The following is a 21,235-nucleotide window of genomic DNA, read 5'->3' as shown; positions in this document are numbered from 1 at the left end:
GGCGAGGACCATCATTTTGTTGTGTATGTGTACAATGCCTAGCACTATGGGGTCCTGGTCCACAACTGGGCTCCTAGGCACTAAGATAATACAAATAATAGTAACAACAATAATAATAATTTTGACTTCCAAGACTGTCCTCAATAATCAAAGGAAGTCAGCATAGATTGAAGTTTTGTACTGATTTTCCTTTTACTTAATATGTAGTAAAAGACATCCACATGTCTAATTATTTATCATGTTTTTAATCTTCCTTGTCTTACCTCAATACGATGAGTGAATTCTTCAAAGACTGGGAAATCCAGGCTAGTTCATCATGCTAAAATAGTAGATGGATGTCCTGAGTCAAGACCCACTTTGCTGTATGCTATCAAGCTACTGTTCTGATAAATACTCTTCATAAGGACGCCTGATAACAACAACATTGTCTGGATAAATTGGAATGTTATATTTAGTAATTAGCCTCAAATGTGCTCTAATTTTGGACTAGTAGCTATTGATAAAAGGGCATATCTATTGTACATGGATAAAATTTCTTTCTCCTCCTGAATTGATCTGATCCTGCTTTGAAAATGTGCTTAAATTTTACTGAAATCAAATACCACCAATAAAGAATTCTGAACTAATTTTCCATAGTAGTATTATAAACAAAATTGATCTCTTTTCTATATTTGCGGCTACTCATTAAGTGGAATTTTCCTATTAATACTTTTATTCCACCTATTCATAATATTTGTATACCGTTTCATGTCAATCTTAACTAATAATTTGCATATGTTAGAAATGAATGCTTCCTTATTTCTCTGTTTGGTTGTCTCAAACCGGGTGAGAGGTCTATTTATTGTATTAGTTCTGCCTAAATGGGTTGCATAATTGCAAATATTTATAAAATTTGAGAGGGACTATTATACTAGGCTTGACCTCACCAGAAATGCTTCACTCCAAAAATATCTGGTTCATTCACCTAATACCAGCCACATCTCATTCTTTAAATTCCCCAAATATTGCCTCCCATCATCTGGGATAAGCTCAGTGCTATAAAAGATGATGATGGTGATAGAAATGAAGTGAGATTGTTCTAAACTTCATTACAGATATCTAGAGTCAAGCTGGTAAGGATAATTGTAAGCACCTAGAAGATAACAGTCAACATGGATTTGTCAAGAATCAATCATGTCACATCAACCTCATATCCATCTTTGACAGGGTAACAAGCCTTATGGATGGCGGGGAAGTTGCATATATGATATATTTTGACTTTTGTAAGACTTTTGATGCTATCTCACATGACCTTCTCATAAGCAAACGAGGGAAATATAGCCTAGACAAACCTACTATAAGGTGGATGCACGACTGGTTGGAAAACTGTACTCAGAGTAATTATCAATGGTTCACAGTCAAGTTAGAAGGGTATATCGAGTGGGGTCCTGAAGTGCTTTGTCCTGGGTCTGGTCCTATTCAATATCTTCAGAGAGGATTTGGATAATGGGATAGAGAACACACTTATAAAGTTTGTGGATGATACCAAGATGGGAGGGGATGCAAGAGCTTTTGTGGACAGGATTAGAATTCAGAATTATCTTTACACACTGGAGAAGTGGCCTGACATAAATAGGATGAAATTCAGTAAGGACAAATGCAAAGTACTACATTTAGAATGACTTAGGAAGGAATAATCAACTGTACAAATACAAAATGGGAAATGACTGCCTAAGAAGAAGTACAGCAGAAAAGGAGCTAGATGTTATAGTGGATCACAAACTAAATATGAGTCAACAATGTAATACTACAAAAAATTATCATCATTCTGGGACGTAGTAGCAAGAGTGTTTAAGCAAGACACAAGAAGTAATTCTTCCATTCTCTTCAGCATTTATAAGGCCTCACCTGGAGTACTGTGTCCAGTTGTGTCCACCACATTTCAGGAAAGATATGGACAAATTGGAGAAAGTCCAGAGGAGAGCAATAAAAATTATTAAAGGTCTAGAAAACATGACCTATGAGGAAAGATTGAAAAAACTGGGTTTGTTTAGTCTGGAGAAGAGAAGATCGAAAGGGGACATAACAGTCTTCACGTACATAAAAGGTTGTTATAAAGAAGAGGGTGATAAATTGTTCTCCTTATCCATTGAGGACAGGACAAGAAGTAAAAGGCTTAAATTGCAACAAGAGAGATTTAGGTTAGATAATAGGAAAAACTTCCTGGCAGGGTGATTAAGCACTGAAATAAATTGCCTAGGGAGACTGTGGAATCTCTGTCATTGGAAGTTTTAAAGAACAGGATGGACAAACACTTGTAAGGGATGGTAAGATGTAAGGGATGGTCTAGATAATATTTAGACCAGTCTCAAGGCTGGGCCCTTCCAGACCTGTATTTCTATGATTCTATGGCTGAAGTAAATGAATTTTCCCTATTGTTTGCATTTTCAGATTCCATACATCTCTCAGTGGCAGATTATTTAAATGACCATTTAACTTTTTACTAGCATCTCTGTCATTTATGACTCTTCTATCTGACCTATCCAGTTTGGGGTTTAGTACACTGTAAAAATCTCACTCCTCACATGCCCCTCCCCTGATTTAGAAAAATCTCCTTCATTGGAGGCCTTGCAGTTCTTGGGAAACTATTTCATAAAAATATCACTTGATATGGTGCATATATAGAGACCAAAGTAATTTTCCCCTCAAATAACATTTCTTTAAGTAATAGAACTCTAGCTTCTAAATCTTTCAGTCCTTCCTTTAAAATGAGATCTAGCTATCAATATACTCATGCTCTTCCTTTTCTAGTGGCATAAAGAGAAACATGCTTGGTTAAACAAGTTTCCCTGAATCATTGGTTCTCATCCAATCTTGTGTATGTGTCACCTGAAATAACAAGGGTATCAGGGACAAATTTCTTAGCAGTTCCTACAGAATTTTCCTTCTTTTAATTTTGCAGTTAAACCCTCTAAATTTACTGATAGACATTTTAAATGATTTACTCTTTATTGTTTACTTTGGCAATTAAGCTTTGTTTACTGCTTAGCAATATATAAATCTACTTTAACATTACCCTGCTTCCAGTGTATAACCCTGTTTTATCCTCAGCAATATATTAATACAGTAAAAACTCAGAATTACAAACACCAGAGTTACGAACTGGCCAGCCAACCACATGCCTCATTTGGAACCAGAAGTACACTATCAGGCTGCAGCAGAGACAATAAAACCCACGCAAATACAGTACAGTACTGTGTTAAACATACACTACTAAAAAAAAAATAAAGGTAAAGATTAGAAAAACAAAGATTTGACAAGGTAAGGACATTTTTTCTGAGCTTGTTTCATTTAAATTAAGATGGCAAACATTTTTCTTCCGCATAGTAAAGTTTCAAAGCTGTATTAAGTCAATGTTCTGTTGTAAACTTTTGAAAGAACAGCCATAATGTTTTGCTCAGTTATGAATGGTTTTGGGTTATGAACAACCTCCATCCCTGAGATGTTTGTAACTCTGAGTTTCTAGTGCTAACCATTTCAGAATGCTGAACTAACCTTAATATTCATAGATTTATCACTAATACTGGTTATGATTTTTACAGCCCAACAGAATGAGATCTATCTGATCCCATATCTGTTACAACTAACTTATTTAGTATTTTTAAAAATTTATTGTACTTCAATATATTCATTGAAGCTTTTGAATTATTTTAAGGTGGTATTTGAATGTTTGAAACTATAATGCACCTGTTGCCAGAATATTAATGTTTCCCCTGTGTTCTGCCCTTTCAAAGTTTAATTTTTAAATTCTTATGTTTCACAACTACCTTATGGCAGTCAGGGAAAAACCTGCCTACCACAAGGTGGGACTTGCACCTTTTTCCTGAAGTATCTGGGTGCAGAACACTGGACTAGATGGACAACTAGTCTTATCCATTATGGCAATTCCTAACTTCCTACCAAGAATTAATATCACCATAGTAACAACCTTAACTAGAGAAGAGATACCTCTCTCAGCCTTGGAAGGTCCAGTTCTTCAAGTGGGATGAGCACCATCTCTAAGTAGGTAAGTCTGACTTTGGCTGCTGTAAGCATCCTTAATGAATATCTAAATCCATTCAGATAATACATTTTTGGTAGCTTTACACCCTTTCTTGGGTTCTTCAAGATGAATGAACAGTCATCTATAAACCTAAAACATCATGGCCTTTCTCACAACTACTATATATATATAGAGAGAGAGAGCGAGCATGCCAACTCAGCCTCCTTGGAGGCAGAGAAACAAGGAGGACAAGACATTTGCCCAATTCTGGAGGAAACCAGAAAAGCACTATGGTGCTTCCTATTTATTAGCACAGTGAGACTAACATTAGCATTGACATATTATACTGAATTACACTGTATATATCTATCTACTGCTCATTACTCAATATTAGATTTTTGCAAAAAAGAAAAAGGAGTACTTGTGGCACCTTAGAGACTAACAAATTTATGAAAGCTTATGCTCAAATAAATTTGTTAGTCTCTAAGGTGCCACAAGTACTCCTTTTCTTTTTTGCGAATACAGACTAACACGGCTGAAACCTGTTGTAGATTTTTGCAGGTATTTTGAAATTATCATTCAATGCATACGTTGATTCCTGTATAAGAAATCTTCCACCAAATACTACTAAGCATCCGAGCAAATGATCTTTTCAAGCCTTTAAATATATTATGGATGCTCACACACTTATTAGTACAACAGCTACAGGAAACTTTTTCCCTTTCAATGTGATTTATTCAGGGAAAGTAATGTGAATTTCTTTTCTGCTTCCTTCCCTCCAGAGAGGTTAATCTAGGGGGAAAGAGGAAAGGTAAAAAGTACATTATATTGACTTTTCCATCACACCTCCTAATTAGTTTTCCCTTTTTTCTAGAAACAACAGTTAGGAGTATAAAGGCTGTATGCATTTTGAAATAGCTGGCTGTCAAACTATATAGCATTCACTGCTGAGACTACAAAAATGGCTAATTTAAGGCTATTGTAAAATGCCTAGAAATAATTGGTCTAAATCTACCATATAAAAGGTGATTGCAGCACATAATTACTGGACTTTTTTCCCCCATTACACTGGGTTCCACCACTGTGTTATTTGGAATAACAGTACATTGTAAAATATAACGTGCCTTCACATGGGCCAGATTCCCATCACTAAAGTGCACCTGGAAGTGCAAGCACCCACCTGTCATCCTGGAGGCTACTACATTCATAAATAGGCTTGGAAGGATTTAATTTTTATTGGAAAATCAAATGTCAGTAAATGTCAATTTCACTGCACGTGCGCGCACACACACACACACACACACAGAGGAAAAAATATTTTCATAGATAATAATCAAAGTTCACAAACAGGCAAAGAAAAATGCTGCTTGTGAACTCATTGGACTCAATTTCCAGCGATTTAGACTTTTGAATTAGGCTTGTTACAAGTGGACCAGCAAATGAATAGTAAAAACAGGTCTGATTTGTTAATCCAGGATATTTACTTTGTATATTTAGATATGTCATGTTTATAATTTGTGTTTTAATGGTTTATAAAGTTTACCTTTTTGAATCTCCATGTCTGCTATTACTAAATACTTGATTGACCTGCCTCCTCATAACTTCTTGCTGCTGTGAAAATTTAAATCAATAAAAATTTTGTAAAAATGCTTAAAAATAAATATTTATAAGAATCGGTCTAAATTATTAAAAATAAAAATCTAATTCTGCCAAGCCTAGTCATTGTGCTCCAGCCCCTTCCTGTAAACTTCCTCTTCCCCACTCAGACTGCTCCGTACATGCACTAGGACAGGATTGTGTGTGGGAGGGCACCAGGAGAGGCTTGCCTTTGCTCCTAAATTAGGGGGATCCTCAGATAATACCTTGAGGTGACTTAGGTCTCTTTTCTTCTGGGAATTTAGGAAGGCTCAAGAATCTGGCACCTTTTTTTGGTTTATTATTTGGTTCAGATTTACTATGCAGCAGAGGAGATGCTTCGTTCTAGGAATTTTCTTATCATTCTCTTTAACATTTGCAAGACTTTGGGCACAGTTCATTTCTGCTGTAACTAGGTCACATGGTTTCTGGTTTTGATTTTTTTCAGATAAGATCCTTTTGACTCTAAAATTTTGCTTTGTTTTCCACCATGCACACTCTCAAAAGTAACAGCTGCACTGTTTTAATTTAAACGTGCTTATTTGACTGTGCAACAAAAAGACCTTACAGTATTAGGATAGCCCAGACAGCATTCATGGCTGGGAAAAGTGTGTGGTTTAGGGGGGAGATGGTAAGGGCAGAACTTAACTCAATTTCTGTTCATATTAAAGGTACTAACCTAACTTTGGGAGTTTTGAATGGGATTTGCTTGCAGGCCTATTGAGAAGAATGACATTATCACCATATATAGTTAAATAGCATGGCCATTAAAAATATTGTACAAACTAGCTATTGCATAGCTTCTCTTCCAGCAAAAGATACCCTCATGCACCCAAGAACCTTATCATCACTAGATTTGTATCAAGGATGAATTTGGCCCATTGTGTCAAATATTTCCTCTGAAGCATGCCCGACATTTTCTTAGACAGATCTAATGCTTTCTTCTGTTTTGTCTTTTATTTCTTGAGGACACTTCCAGGGATCTGTGTCCCTTACTAACTTCACCCAGACACTGAACTGAAGTTTTTACATCCCCATATTTTATCAGTTTGTAATGTACAATCCCTAGATGCTTTTTTCTAACTGGGCTATCTAAAAGATCATACATGAGTGTATTATATCACAATATGGAGTCACACAACCAAAATGCCCCCTAATATAAAGGGGCTTGGGCTGGTTGCAGGATATTTTCCCTGAGCCAAATATGGGGTGGTGGAATGTGAGGTTCAAAGGGGGCAGGTGACAAAAGCCCACCACTAAGTATAAAAAAAGGTGACCTTAACTGAAGGCTAGATGTTTTGGGGGAGCGGGGAAAGGAAAACATTATAGTAGGGTCATAGGAGCAACAAGAGGGAAAACTGTGGGGGAAGCTGCTCAACATCTTAGATGTCTACACACAAATGCAAAGAGTATAGGGAATAAACAGAAAGAACTGGAACTAAGCTAAATCATCACTTTAATTGGCATCAATGAGATTTGGTGGATAAATCTCACAACTAGAATATTGGTATAGAGGGGTATAGCTTGTTTAGGAAGGAGAAACAGGATAAAAAGAAAGGAAGTGTGGCTATATACATAAAAATGTATACACTTGTTCTAAAGTCCAGAAGGAGGTGAGACACAGACCAGTTGAAAGTCTTTGGGCGAAGAGGCGATGTCATGGTAGGGGTCTACTATAGACCACCAAATCAGGAGGAGGAGGTGGATACAGCATTTCTAAAACAAACAAAATATACAAAGCACAAAACTTGGTAGTAATGATGGACTTCAATCACCCAGATATCTGTTGGAAAATTAATAACACAAATACACAAAATGTCCAATAAGGTCTTGGAATGTATTGGGGACAATTTCTTGTTTCACATGATAGAGGAAGTAACCAGGCAAACTGCCATTTTAGACAGGATTCTGACTAATAGGGAGGAACTGGCTGCAAATCTAAATAGTGAAGGCAACTTGGGTGAACGTGATCATGAAATGATAGATTTCATATTTCTAAAGAAAGGAAGTAGTGAAAGCAGCAGAATAAAGACAATGGACTTCAAAAAAGCAGACTAACAACTCAGAGAACTGGTATCTAAGGTTCCATCAGAAGAAAATCTAGGGGAAAAGAAGTTGAGAGCTGGCAGTTTCTCAGAGACAATATTAAAGGCACAACTGCAAATTAACCTGATGGAAAGGAAAGATAGGAAGAATAATAAGAGACCAATATGCCTCCCCCAGGAGCTCTTTAATGACCTGAAAATCAAAAAGGAATCCTACAAAAAGTGGAAAAATGGATAAATTATTACGGATGAGTACAAAAGTATACCACAAGCACTTAGGGACAAAATCAGAAAGGCTAAGGCATAAATTGAGTTACACCTAGCAAGGGACATAACAGGCAATAAGAAAAGGTACTTCAAATACATTAGGAGCAAAAGAAAGGCAAAGGCCTACTACTAAGCAGTGGAGGAGAACTAATAAGGGATCACACCAAGAAGGCTAATGATTTAATGCCTGTTTTGCTTTTTTAGTGAATTGTGACCAGATGCTTAATCAAATTAATATTAACAAAAAGGGGGAAGGAAGACAAGCCAAAATAGGGAATGAACAGTTTAAAGAATACACAGATAAGTTAGGTGTATTCAAGTTATCAGGGCCTGACAAAATTCACCCTAGAGTATTTAAGAAACTAGCTGAATGAATCTTGGAAGAGTTTGTGATTACCTCTGAGAATTCACAGAGGACAGGTGAGGTCCTAGAGGACTGGAGAAGAGCAAACATAGTACCTATCTTTAAATAGAGGAACAAAGAGGAACCAGAGAGTTATAGACTAGTCAGCCTAACTTCGATCTCTGGAAAAATACTGGAACAAATTATTAAACAATCAATTTGTAAGCACATAGGGTGATAAGGAATAGGCAACATGATTCGTTCTTGACAAAGCCATTTCAAACCAACCTAATTTCCCTCTTTGACAGTGTTAATGGCCTAGTAGATGGGGGAAAGCAGTAGACATGATATATCTTGATTTTAGTGAGTCTTCTGACACAGTCCAATTTGATGATATTTTCATTAGCCAACTAGGGAAATGTCATTTAGATGAAATTACTGTAAACTGGGGGCACAACTGGTTGAAAGACCATACTCAAAGAGTAGTTATCAACAGTTCACTTCCAACAGGGAGGATGTATAGCTAGTGAGGGGGCTGTCGTGGGTCTGGTACTTTTCAACGTTTTCATTAGTGACTTGGATAATGGAGTAGAGCATATGCTTATAAAATTGCAGATGACACCAAGATGGGAGGAGTTGCAAGCACTTTGGAAGACAGGATTAGAATTCAAAATGACCTTGATAAATTGGAGAAATAGTCTGGTGTGAAATAGTACAAAGTACTACACTTAGGAAGGAAAAATCAAAAACATACAAATATAAAACACTGAATAACCGGATCATCTGTAGTACTGCTGAAAAGGACCTGGGTGTTATAGTGGATCACAAATTAAATATAACCCAACAACATGAATGCAGTTGTGAGAAAGGCTAATAACCTGGGTGTATTAATAGGACTTTTGTAAGAAAAGACATGGAAGGTAATTTTCCTGCTCCACTCAGCACTGGTGAGATCTCAGCTGTTCAGTTCTGAGTGTCACTCTTTAAGACATATGTGGACAAACTGGACAGAGTCCAGAGAAAAGCAACAAAAATGATAGAAGGTTTAAAAATCCTGAACTGTGAGGAAAGAGTAAAAAAAAAAAAAACTTGACATGTTTAGTTTTGAGAAAAGAAGACTGAAGGGGACCTGACAATCTTCAACTATGTTAAGGGCTATTATAAGGAGAACACTGATTAATTGTTCTCCATGTCCACTGAACGTAGACATGAAGTAATGGGCTTAATCTGCTGCAAGAGAGATTTAGGTTAGATATTATGAAAAACTTCGTAACTATAAAGATTGTCAAATTCTGGAATAGACTTCCAAGAGAGATTGTGGAATCCCCCTCACTAGAGATTTTTAAGAACACGTTGGATAAAACCAATCAGAGATAGTCTAGGTATATTTAATCCTGCATCAGTGGATGGACTAGATGAGCTCTTGACTTTCTTCCAGCCCTACACTTCTATGATTTATGTTTTATTCTTAAATGTTAAATGGGCAACTGCATTTACTACACAGTACAGTCTTTTGTTCTAAGTCTATGTTTTTGTTTGCATTTTGTAATTTTTCATATTAGTTCCTAGAGCTCATCTAGAACTTTTAATAAATAATACAAATAAATCAGTGACTTCTAGCTTGTTGCCATTCAGAAACAACCCCTATTTATCATTTTCAACCCTATTCTCATTAATTTACACCTCTTATGCTAATTCGCATAAAACACAAATCCCCCATTTCTTCCTTTGCTTTTGGAGTAGCCTTTTTGGGGATCAGCTAGGTCTCCTCACTGTGTTTTCTCAAAAAAGCTCCATCACTTGCTCTGTATTCTGTCCTGTAGGCTATCAGTGTCTAGTAAGACGCTGATCCTTCTCAGACACCTTTTCTCATCTTTCTGATTTTTAACCATTTATTTCCAGTCTCCAGACTGGCACTATGCAAATTATTTTTTGTATTCAGTTGAGGTTTTTTTCATTCTAAATAATACATGTTAAGCTTATGTGGTGGACACTATCTTGGCCGACACTGGGTACTGAGCCAGGGACCTCCAAAGCTAAAAGCATGAGTTTCTATAGCTTGAACTAAGAAGCCAGAGTCTGTAGCTGGTCCTCGTAACAAACTCAAATCCTCTGTATATCACACGCAGAAGGGGACACCTAGCCCACAGCGACCAGTGGGTTACACTGATTGTTCACGCAGTCCTGAAAGGCTTGGTTCAGTAGGCAATCTCATACCGTTGCACTGGGATGGAACAGAATTAATGATCTGCAAGAGCTATGCTTCCCTATTCTTTCCTTGATCGCCTTTTAAAAGTGATATACCTACAGGCTAAAGAAAAATGAAGGTTACCTCTCCTGGTTTTTCTATGCTTTGCAACAGAGAATGATGTAAGGATTTTCTACTTTACCCTCTGCGGCTTTATGGTCAGGATTTGCAGTCTTGGAAGAGAGGGGATGTAACACCCACTTCACCTGTCATTGGGTGCTGCTGGCTGTTTATTCCCACCCCTCTGTGCTGCCTCTGCTGGCTTTATGTTCTCTACCCTGTATGGAGACACACAGTTCCTTGTCCTGTGTATTGCCTTCTATTACTATAACTGCACAGTGCAGTTGGCTGCCAAGGGAGAGAGGGTACGACAGTGATAGCTACAAAACCCGAATAGAAGAATGAAAAAAAATGTATTGGCAGCTGAGAGATGAAGGGCAAAGGAGTGTTAGACAAAGGAGGTGAAAGAGAGGGAGAGACTGGCGCAAAAGAATGAGGAAGAGAACTAGGGACCAAACACAGGTACAAGCCAAGAAGCTGACAGTACCTAAAAGAGAAAAGTGAATGCTATCAAAGATCCTAACACCATAGCTGAAGGAAGATCATGCATCCGATGAAGTGAGCTGTAGCTCACGAAAGCTTATGCTCAAATAAATTTGTTAGTCTCTAAGATGCCACAAGTACTCCTTTTCTTTTTGCGAATACAGACTAACACGGCTGCTACTCTGAAACCTGTCATAGCTGAAGGACACACTCTGCCAGCAAGAAAATTAAAACAAACAGGGTAGGAAAATCCTACTGTCCAATCACCTGGGACAACCTGAAAACTAGGTGAGGAAAGTGAAACTTAATTAGTTCCAGACTGCTGCTGATTTGCACTTAGTGTCTGAAGCACTGACTGACGGGTGTGTTTCATCTAAGTACAATATAAAAATGAAAACTGGCAACCTGACTCAGTTTCCTCACACTTGCCAGCAAACTGCAAAGACGATTTATCCAACCCATCGCCAAATCCTTCCTTTGGCCCTAGTCCACTTTCACAAGACCGCACAGGGTTAATTCAGTAATATTTACAGAGCAACTGTGGTGGAAGCCCAAGTTTCATTTTCGCCTCAGATTGGATGTGCCAGTCAGTCAAAGTACCCAGGATCTTTCAGTGCTTGTCAGATCAGGGAAGAGACTTGTCCTTAGGGAAGGAAAGTGATACACAAAAAATTAAAAAAAAAAAAAAAACTTAGGAGGACTTCCATCTGTTCTGAGCTTGTGTTTTCAGACAGTGAGAAGCAGTGATAGCATTCAACTCCACCCCCTGCTGCTCAGGTCAACCCATCATCTCACCTTGTTATTGCCCTTCATCACATACCCTTCTGCTGCTCTTCAGCTCCCAGATGGAAATGGGCAGCCTAAGATCTGAGCAGGAGGGTGAGATAGAAAGCAATATCATAGCTTTGTACCAGCCCAGTTCACTCCCTGCCATATTCCCCAGTAGCTGGGCATGAGGAGTTCTTTCTCTCACTAAGATGGTATAATCATTTTCACTGTCCTGTAGGATCACTTGAATGAAAGGGGTGGCTAATATTTGTCTGTTTTATGATGACAGTTTCATGACTGATGGTGACATGAAACAAATTAAAAAATAAAGAAAAATAAAACCTGTCCTGCTTATTTTGGTCATAGAAAGAATGGAAAACCATATTTTCTTGGACAATTATATTTGAGATCTAGGTTATCCTACTGACCATAAATAATTTTTTTGTAACCTTCCTCCCTTAGACATTAGAAAACTCAAAGCCTCCCTGTTTCCCTCCAGCTCTAACATTTGGTCCATCATTTGTCTTATTTGGCCTTCTATAGACTATTCATTATGGGCCTGAATCTGTTAACCTTGCTTAGGTTAAGTAGTACTTTCCTTCACAAGAAATCTCACTAAAATCAACAACAGCACAAACAATGCACTTAGTTTGAAATGCGTTTTATCCTTAAGGAAAGGCACTTCTGACAAGGAAAGTATCAAACAATGAATTAAAATCCTGCTGCAATGTTCAATTCACAGCACAAAAATGATAACCAATCAAAATGGACATTTGGTTGATTTGAGAAAAATAAACCAAACAATTTTTTAACGTCAAAATTAGTAATAACTTGCATAAGATAAATAGCAAAAATATTCAGAAACAACCTATAAACATATTTTCTTTAGACACAAATTAATTTGGCTGTTTAACCCAGGTGCAATGCTTTGGATTATATTATGATTCCGGAAAAGAAACAAGACTGCCCTGATGGAAAAAGTAAATAGAAACTTTAATGAAAGCACAAATAAAATCAACAAATGTTACAGGAAACAGCATAGCTAAAATGACCTAACTACCCAGAGAATCCATGTATTTATGAAACTGAATGGAAACACTTCTGTTTGCAGAGAAAAATATTTTCTCTTCATATACAAATGAACTGTCAGTGTACTGTATAATAGTGATACTTAGTAATAATCGTCTAGATATAGATAACTATTATGCCAAATTTAATTGCATTTTGAATTAGTTGAGAATATTATTTTTGAATCTTCAGCAAAAATGTCATATTAACCTTGTTAAAGGAGACTATGTCAGGACAATAAATATAATAAAAGCTTCAAAGATGCAAACCTGCACATTTGAATAACTTTATGCACAACAGTCTATGAATAAAGTTGCTAACATGCATTTTTGTGCGATTAAGACCTATGTGCTGAAAATATTCTTTTAAATATCGAAATATTTCCTTTGAACTTTGTATTCTAAACTCCTCAGTGGCATAGCTCCAGAGAACAAAATGAAATTACATCAAGGATAAATTTAGTCAAACTCCTTTAAAACATAAAGCAGACACATCATGCACTAGGGAAATATCACCTAGGATTCACAGCCTGGAGAATTCACAGGTATTACTTTGGGCACTGAACAGTATCCCAATTGTTTCATGACTACAACAGAAACAATGAAAGTGATAAAAGAAGTGGGAAGTGAAAACAATATAAAGTTTAAAAACTGTGCTCACTAGTTAATCCCAAGAATTTATGAATACAAAGGTGTAGGAAAAATGATTTAAATCAATAGCAGGTAAAAAGAAATGTCCTAATTAATGTCTCCCATAAAGAAGTTACCTATTAAAATCTTTCTAATGAGATGGCAGAATTATTAGGTCTATAAAAAAAAAGCAGAAAAAAAAAAGACAAAAGTTACAATGTTGTTAGAGAAATACCCTAGATCCCCATTAAATTCAATCCTATGTAGTTCTTTTTTTTCCCCCCCTCTTAAATTTGGCTGCCAGTGGAGTCTTATACAGTGAAATCTATTGAGAATAGCTGGTTGGCAGCACAACTGGTTCAACCTTGCACTGTCTAAAAAAGACAGATGTGAAGGGAAAGAAGCCATCACGGAATCCAGTGTCACTTCATACCTCCCAGTTACTACACGGTGTATAGCAATTCAGTTGGAGGAGTTACTGTGTCCTGTCCTGGGGAGATAAACAAGGCTTAACAATGCCTCCTATATCCATTCAAGGTCTGGGATAAGTTCCTCAGGCTAAATTCCTCTTATTGTACTATGCTTCCCAACCCTTTTTGATTTATACCAGAGGTGGCCAAACTTACTGACCCTCCGAGCCACAAATGATAATCTTCAGAAGTTCAAGAGCTGGGGCGCACCAGCTGGAGCGGGGCTTCTGCCCTGTGGTGGGATGGTGGAACTGGGGGCTTCTGCCCTGCTCCAGCTGAAGCCTCTAGCCCACCCCCCTGCCACAGGGCAGAAGCCCCAAGCTTCCCCCGCATCTGGCAGATGGAGTGTGTATGGGGGTTCCGTGAGCAGCACTTTAACTATAAAAGAGCCACATGCGGCTCGCGAGCCACAGTTTGGCCACCCCTGCTTTATGCCCACCTCACACTCACATAATTCCCACAGAAGTCAGTATGTGCACGGTTTGATGTAAAGGCAAAATTCTGGCTATTAATAATGTAAGTGATTTTGGTTAATGCCATACAGTCAAGTATCATCCTCTTTCCCGAAAACTAAACATGGCGCCAACTCTCTCCGGCCCCAAGACCCATTCAGAGAAGATGGGGGTGGGGCCAGTCAGGGAGTCAGTGATAGCTCCCTGGCTCTCAAGCTGCTTCAGCCCAGCATGAGTTAAAGTGACCACTAGGCTCCCATAACTTACATCAGATAGTTACGGTCCCTAAGGGACCACAGCCCCGTTAAGGATCGCAGAGCACAAGTACACAATGTTCCATTCCTCTGCACCAGGGAGCTGACAAGGGAGCTGGCTACCCTAGTTTACGTTAGCTGAGCACAACTAGGGGAATTCTCAAAGGGCCAGCTGGGATCAGATTCTTGCCACTTTGTACTGCCTGAGGGGCACAAAACCACCCGGAACAGGGGGGCAAGAATCTGGCCTTATAATAGTACCTGGTGCTTATGAAGAAAGTAAAAAGCTCCAGCTGAAACCAAACATAGTACAAGCAGGCAGTGTACAGTATTCTCTCCAGAATGCTGCCAACTCACCACACTTCTAACACATATCTACTCCATTCTTGGGCATGTGTGAAGGTTTGTGAATGCTTCCCTAGCAAATTATGTGGTGGTCAGTAATCCATTAAGGACTATGATTAGACCAGAAAACTCATTTTCATGTTGGACCTAAATATATTGGAGGCTCAATCCTAATCTTTGTTGAAGAAAAACTCCCACCAACTTCAATGAGAATTTCACCTGAGTAAAGACTGCAATATTATGACTTTAAAGTAAAATCTGAAAGGTCAGATGTCAATGCATTAATCTGAAGCCAACTAGTCTTCACTAGAAAGACTTTAAATTTGAATTAGACATTCCTCTAAGACATCCTTTGTATTATTTATACTTTTTTGTGGTAGATAGATGTAAGAAAACCAAAATCCAGCAAGTTACATAAAATCACATTTAAACTTTGTCTTCCCTTTACTGCCATTTTGAATTTCTTCCAGAACATTTTAATGCTCCCCCACCACCATCATCTGTGTTTCTATCTGCAAAGAATTCCATCTTTTATACCATCCTACCCCACAATAGACTGTGAAAAAGTCAAGCCTGTTTATAATTAACGTCTTTAATATTCAATGCTTTGGTTCATCTATTAATGTAGCTTGTTTCCTCCATTTAAAATGCAATACTATATACACTTGAGGAGGTACTATGTTTTGATCAATGTATTTTTCAATGTATTATTGATTGTTATCTTGGATGTGTCAATTACTAGATTTCATTCTTGGTCTCAAATTAGAGAGAGAGAGAGAGAGAGAGAGAGAGAAAGTTAATTTGTGAAAAAGAGAGAGTGTGTATGTACATACGAGTATACATATTTTCCCCCCTCCCACTTATATACAGAGTCCAGTGTATGTAGCTTCCTGGGGAGAAGGAAGGAGAAATATTCCTCTTTCCCTTTGTTATAGATGCTCCTCACCCATCTCAGGACAAAATATGTAGTAGTAATTAAGTAGCAAGTGCAGGATGAAAGAAAATGAAAATTGCACATCTGTTAAAGGTAGTAAATTATTCTATATTTTAAATAGAGTTCTTCAATAAGGTTCAGGATCTTTTAAAAAAATGTATGGGTAAGTGTAATTGGATGCAGTTGCCTTAGGAACAGGTGTTCATTACATAGCACTGAGAATGAGTGTGCATAGCAGGCAAATTCAAAGACCTAAACCTGGAGGGTGAAATCTTGGTTCTATTGAAGTTAAGGCCAAAACTCCCATGGATTTTAGGGGAGCCAGGATTTCACCCGAAGACTTTTCTACTCCTATATTTATTTGCAATATTGTCCTTTGTATGAGGGGGTGAAAGAAAGGAATATTTTAACAACTTTTTGAGCCAGAAATGCTCTATTAAAGGAATGAAGGGGACAAAGGGGGCTTCCATTTTCCTTGTGCAATAATTTCATCAAGAGAGGAAAAGTGCTTAGCGAGTCATAAAACACCAACTTTACATTGTTTAGAGATTGCATTTCTGCTGCATTTCTCTTATACAGAGAAAGCATATTACATTTTCTTGTAAAGTGTTAAATGATAATGTAAAAGAATCTGAAATGCAGAAAAGAACACTGTCTGATACACAAGACTAATGATTAAGTAATAGCAATATCAAAGCTTCCTCTAGAAAATATTATGTAAAATCCTCTCCATATCCAGAGATTTCCAGAAGTACGTACAAAATCCCTACATTATTTGCTGGAATTATTTTCAGTGAAATTTAATTTCTGGTACACATACCACAGAAGGTTAAGAAGTGTTGCCGCCATACAAAATTCAAAACCTAGTTCTGTTGTAAGCAGTTTTTTGTAGAAAATACACATTATTTCATGTTACCATGCTTTATTCCCCATTTTTATTTCTATTTAGAGAAGTATTGGTGCCTATAGAAGTTCAGTAATCACCAGAATGTACACCCTTCCCAATGTGGCAAATAAGTTAGTATACATTTAGAATAACATAGTTGAACTATGTTTCTACAAATTGCAGAAAATGTAGAACTAAAGTAATTGCAGATATTAAAAAGTACATTCCTAAATACACTGTAATATTTGAAACAATATTTATTTATTTTATTCTGTGCATCAGCAACAGGAGGATGATGGTGATTTCAAAAGAACTAATGTAATCATGAATTGACTTTTCTGACTAATTAGTTTGTTAAGCACCTAAGGCTTGGATTCCGCATTTCTTCCCCATGCAATCTGAATTTAGAAGAGCTGCAACTCAGGTTTTATCCTCCTGTGACATCACCATTCAGGCCTTCCAAACATATGCAAAGACCTCCAACAAAACAGAATTTAGGATGAGATTCTGTGGTGTGCCTCCAAGAGATGTACACAAAACTTGCAGTCAGCAGCATGGGATGGGGGTGGCAGCTAAAGTAGTTTCAAATCACCTTGTGCTCTCTCGATTCTGGGCTGGTCTACAGTCACCAGCATAAAGAGACAGCCCTCCGAACCTGCTCAAGTTACAGCAGCTTGCCCACTCTCTCTTATAGGCCACAGTTCTGCCCAGAATTTCCACATACATAAAGAGCACACTACAGAAGATATTAGATTTAATTAAAGCAATTGATTTGTTTGTTAAAATTCAATGATCATTCCATAGATGAGAATTTAGTCCTTTTCTTTCCTTGAAAATGAAAGACAAGATAAAAATGTCTATTCAGAGTCTACTCAAAAATGGTAGTCAGCCAGAACTAAACAGTTATTACAATGTTGCTATGACAGCAAATAATTGAAATAATTTCTTAATTTTTGATTAACAGGGATCAGTACCCTAATAGAGAACACCGTGTCTGTATTGTTCTTTGTATTATTCCCATCTCGTTCCTTATGTACCCTATAATCTTGCTTGCTTTTTTTAACAGCAGCTGCACTTTTTTTAAGCAGAAGTCTTCATTGAGCAATCTACAGTGACATTCAGGTCCCTTTCCTTGGTTGATATGGTTATTGTTAGCACAGAACTTTGTAAGGTGTATCAATAATTTAAATGTCCCCCCTCCCCAATGTGCATTGCTTCACCTTTATACCATTAACTTTTATTTGCCATGATTTTGTCTCTTCATCTAGCTTGATTAGGTCAATTTTCATTATGGCAAAAGCCAGTCTCTTTTTTGATTCATGACAATACTTTGCCTCTAACCTCATGACTCCTTAGTTTCTTTAGTAGCCTCGTGAGGGACCCTGTCAAAGGACTTCTGAAAGTCTAAATAAATTAGATAAACTAAATAATAATATGAGGAATTGATTACTATTATAAGCAACAGGTGCACAATCTGGCCCTAGATGCTAGACTTTCAGTAACAAAAATGTCATTGGCCGTGGAGGTGGCTTAAAAGGGGCTGCGGGGAAATGAAATCTGATTTATATATTCACAAGCTAAGAACAAGATCATCAACTAGTTTCCTAGAGAGCACCCGCACTCAATTCATTATCAGACTTATAAAATATGGTTGTTGTTATCTTTTTAGTTTGTGAAATGGGTTCATATCATAGGTAAAATTATTCTGAGGTAGATTATTTTTTTTTTAAAAATCCTCAGAAAAGTTGTATATTTATTTCCCACCATTATAATTCTAAGATGTCATTTGTTATTTTTTTTAAATTGCTATAGAGAACACACCTTTGAAGGCCAAGTTTTGGCTCACAATTAGCTTTTACGGTGGAGTTATAAATGTCATCAATAGATTATAATTGAGCAGCTGAAAATGACTTTTACTGTTTTCGAAGGATCATCCACAGTAACTCGCCATGAATTCAATTGGACTATTAGTCATTGTGTCAGATAGGAACATTAATATTTAACTCAGAAGTTGGCACCCATACATGATCTGATCATGGTATTATATATGACTTTGCATAGATGAATGGTTCCAATGAAGTCTATGGGACTACTCTTGAAGAAAGGTACAACTCCCTGTGAGTAAAGGGTAGCAAAATCAGACTCTTAGAATAGTAATAACCATAGAAAATACAATAAACTGGTTTTACACAAAAACTATTATAACCTTATCTGCTAATTCATATTCTAACGTCCTGCAATAGTGTTTTAATGAGTTGCTGATGGCTCATGAAAAACAGAAAAATACAGTATAACATGTTTTTTGTATCTTTCCCCTTTATTATTAAGTGCATTGGCAATCAGATAATCCAAGGGTGAATGCATTAGAAATGCACACAATGAACAAAGACTTCTTTTGTCAAAACCAGTTTTCCACCTAAATCATGATCCTCTAGTAGAATAATATTTTTACAACAGAAAACTGATGTTCTGAACAGAACAGTATTGACTTCCACACAAGAGCAAATGAATTCTTAAAAACTGTTACTACATGCCGTCATCTTTGGTAATGATGAACAATGGAAGACCAATGTTACACAAATTATACAACTACATGTTATAGAAGTATGAATATTTCCAACATGTTTATTAAAGCTTTTCAAGATATCATCACAGCGTATGAAGAGAAACCCAGCTTTACACCCCTATACACTATGATAAGTTTCTCACCAAAGTTTATGAACATGCAAACAAGAAGCTGTGTTGGAAAGGGTAAAGATATTTTAATTCAGGGAAAAGTTTAATTCCTGTGAAAACACAATGATCCTTCAAGATAGTAGGGAGAGGATACTGAATAATGTATTACTTTCAAAAACTAAAACAGGTTTAAAAAGCTCCAGTGCACCCAAGCAATTGTCACAAATAAGCTGATCATTATGCTTCACTCATGGCATCAGCAACACAGAGAGCAATGTTTTTAATACTGAATTTAATATGATTCACACCAAATCACTCGGAGCATGATTTTATGCAAAAAAATGAATACTATATGTGCTAAATCCCTTAGCAGAGCATGAAAGCATTTCTTTAAATCTTTCAACTTAGACATTTTAATAAAGTGATAAAATATCATTTTCAGTATAAAAGATGCAAACTTTAACCTACATGTAAAGTAATGATTTACTTAACGATGTTATGCCACAGCAACCGTTTGTAATGTTCACATTTGTCTTGAGTTCCAGCACTAAACTGAAATCCCTTTTCCCAAAGCTAACATGTTTTCTATAATCACCAGCATTTTTCCTAATAAGGAGAAAATTCAAATGATTAAATCTCACACTAATCTGTATTGAATTGATCAGAATGCCACCACCTAGTGCCACAAACACCACAGTCAGAGTATGGGCAACTTTTTCTACTGTTCAGCATTGAATTAGCTATCAATCTCATCAGACACAAACGTCAAAGGGCAAAGCAACAGTTGATAAAGTAAACATAGTTAAACCTACCAAGTAAAGGAAAGAGAATATTTTAGAGGAACCTACAAAACTGACAAAGATGATATGATCCAGTTTAGGAAAAAGGAGGGTAGTAAATAAAATTAGGCAGTTAATTTCCATCCCTCCAAATTGCTGAAGTAGCAATGTGAGGGGTTGCCACAGAAAAGGGGAGATGGGATTAAATCCAGAGTGCAATGCAAGCCCTGCCCCACACCCTGCAGGCAGCTTGAGAAGAGGCTTCAGCAGACAGAGTTGAGGGGGAAAGGGAGGAGTGTTGCTACCGCTGGTGAGAAGAGAAGGAATAAACAAGGGACTTACTTTTGTAGCTGGCAGCCCAGGGCTGATAGCCATAATACCCGGTAATCCGCAGAATCCTTTCCTCGATGGAAGTCAGCCCCACGGAAGCACTGGGGAGATCTTCCACGGATCGGGACCATTTCAAATCCTCTTTGATCGCCTCATCCACCACCAGGTATTTGAGCTGCCGGAGCTGCGGGCTGATGTCTGAGAGCCTCCTGGGGCTGACATCTGGAGATCTCCTCATGCCACTGGAAAGGCAGGAAAGGGACGTGAACACGGCCCGGTAACAGCTGAGGTGCTGGGAGGTGCCGAGCGCTGACTTGGCGAAGGAAGTGACCGGAGCTCCCCTTTCGCCCCCCAATAAGTGTACAGGGGCCAGGAGGGGCTGGGCACTGCCCGGGCCGGGAGAAGGGAAAGCGCCCCTCCGCCAGCCACTCCGACACCCCGCCCCCGCGCTGCCTATTGAGAAAGGGGCAAAAACGCTGAGCGCGGACCCCACAAACAGCTGATCCCCCCGCAAACCACAGGGCTCCAGCGCAAGTTTAGCA

At 37.7% G+C, this 21,235-nt stretch overlaps 1 protein-coding gene across 2 annotated transcripts in view; it reads right to left on the bottom strand.

The window, feature by feature from the left end:
- SLC35F3 (solute carrier family 35 member F3) overlaps positions 1 to 21,235 on the bottom strand; it is a 265,347-nt gene that overhangs the window by 242,695 nt on the left and 1,417 nt on the right. For both annotated transcript variants that reach the window (XM_038395729.2, XM_043511379.1), the window contains exon 2: positions 20,706 to 20,935. In XM_038395729.2, the coding sequence (XP_038251657.1) occupies positions 20,706 to 20,935 (230 nt within the window). The remainder of the gene's footprint in view (positions 1 to 20,705; positions 20,936 to 21,235) is intronic.

Source organism: Dermochelys coriacea, chromosome 3 (genome assembly GCF_009764565.3).
Source record: "Dermochelys coriacea isolate rDerCor1 chromosome 3, rDerCor1.pri.v4, whole genome shotgun sequence".
NCBI classification, from domain to species: domain Eukaryota; kingdom Metazoa; phylum Chordata; order Testudines; family Dermochelyidae; genus Dermochelys; species Dermochelys coriacea.
This window is presented reverse-complemented; position numbering and strand designations above follow the sequence as displayed.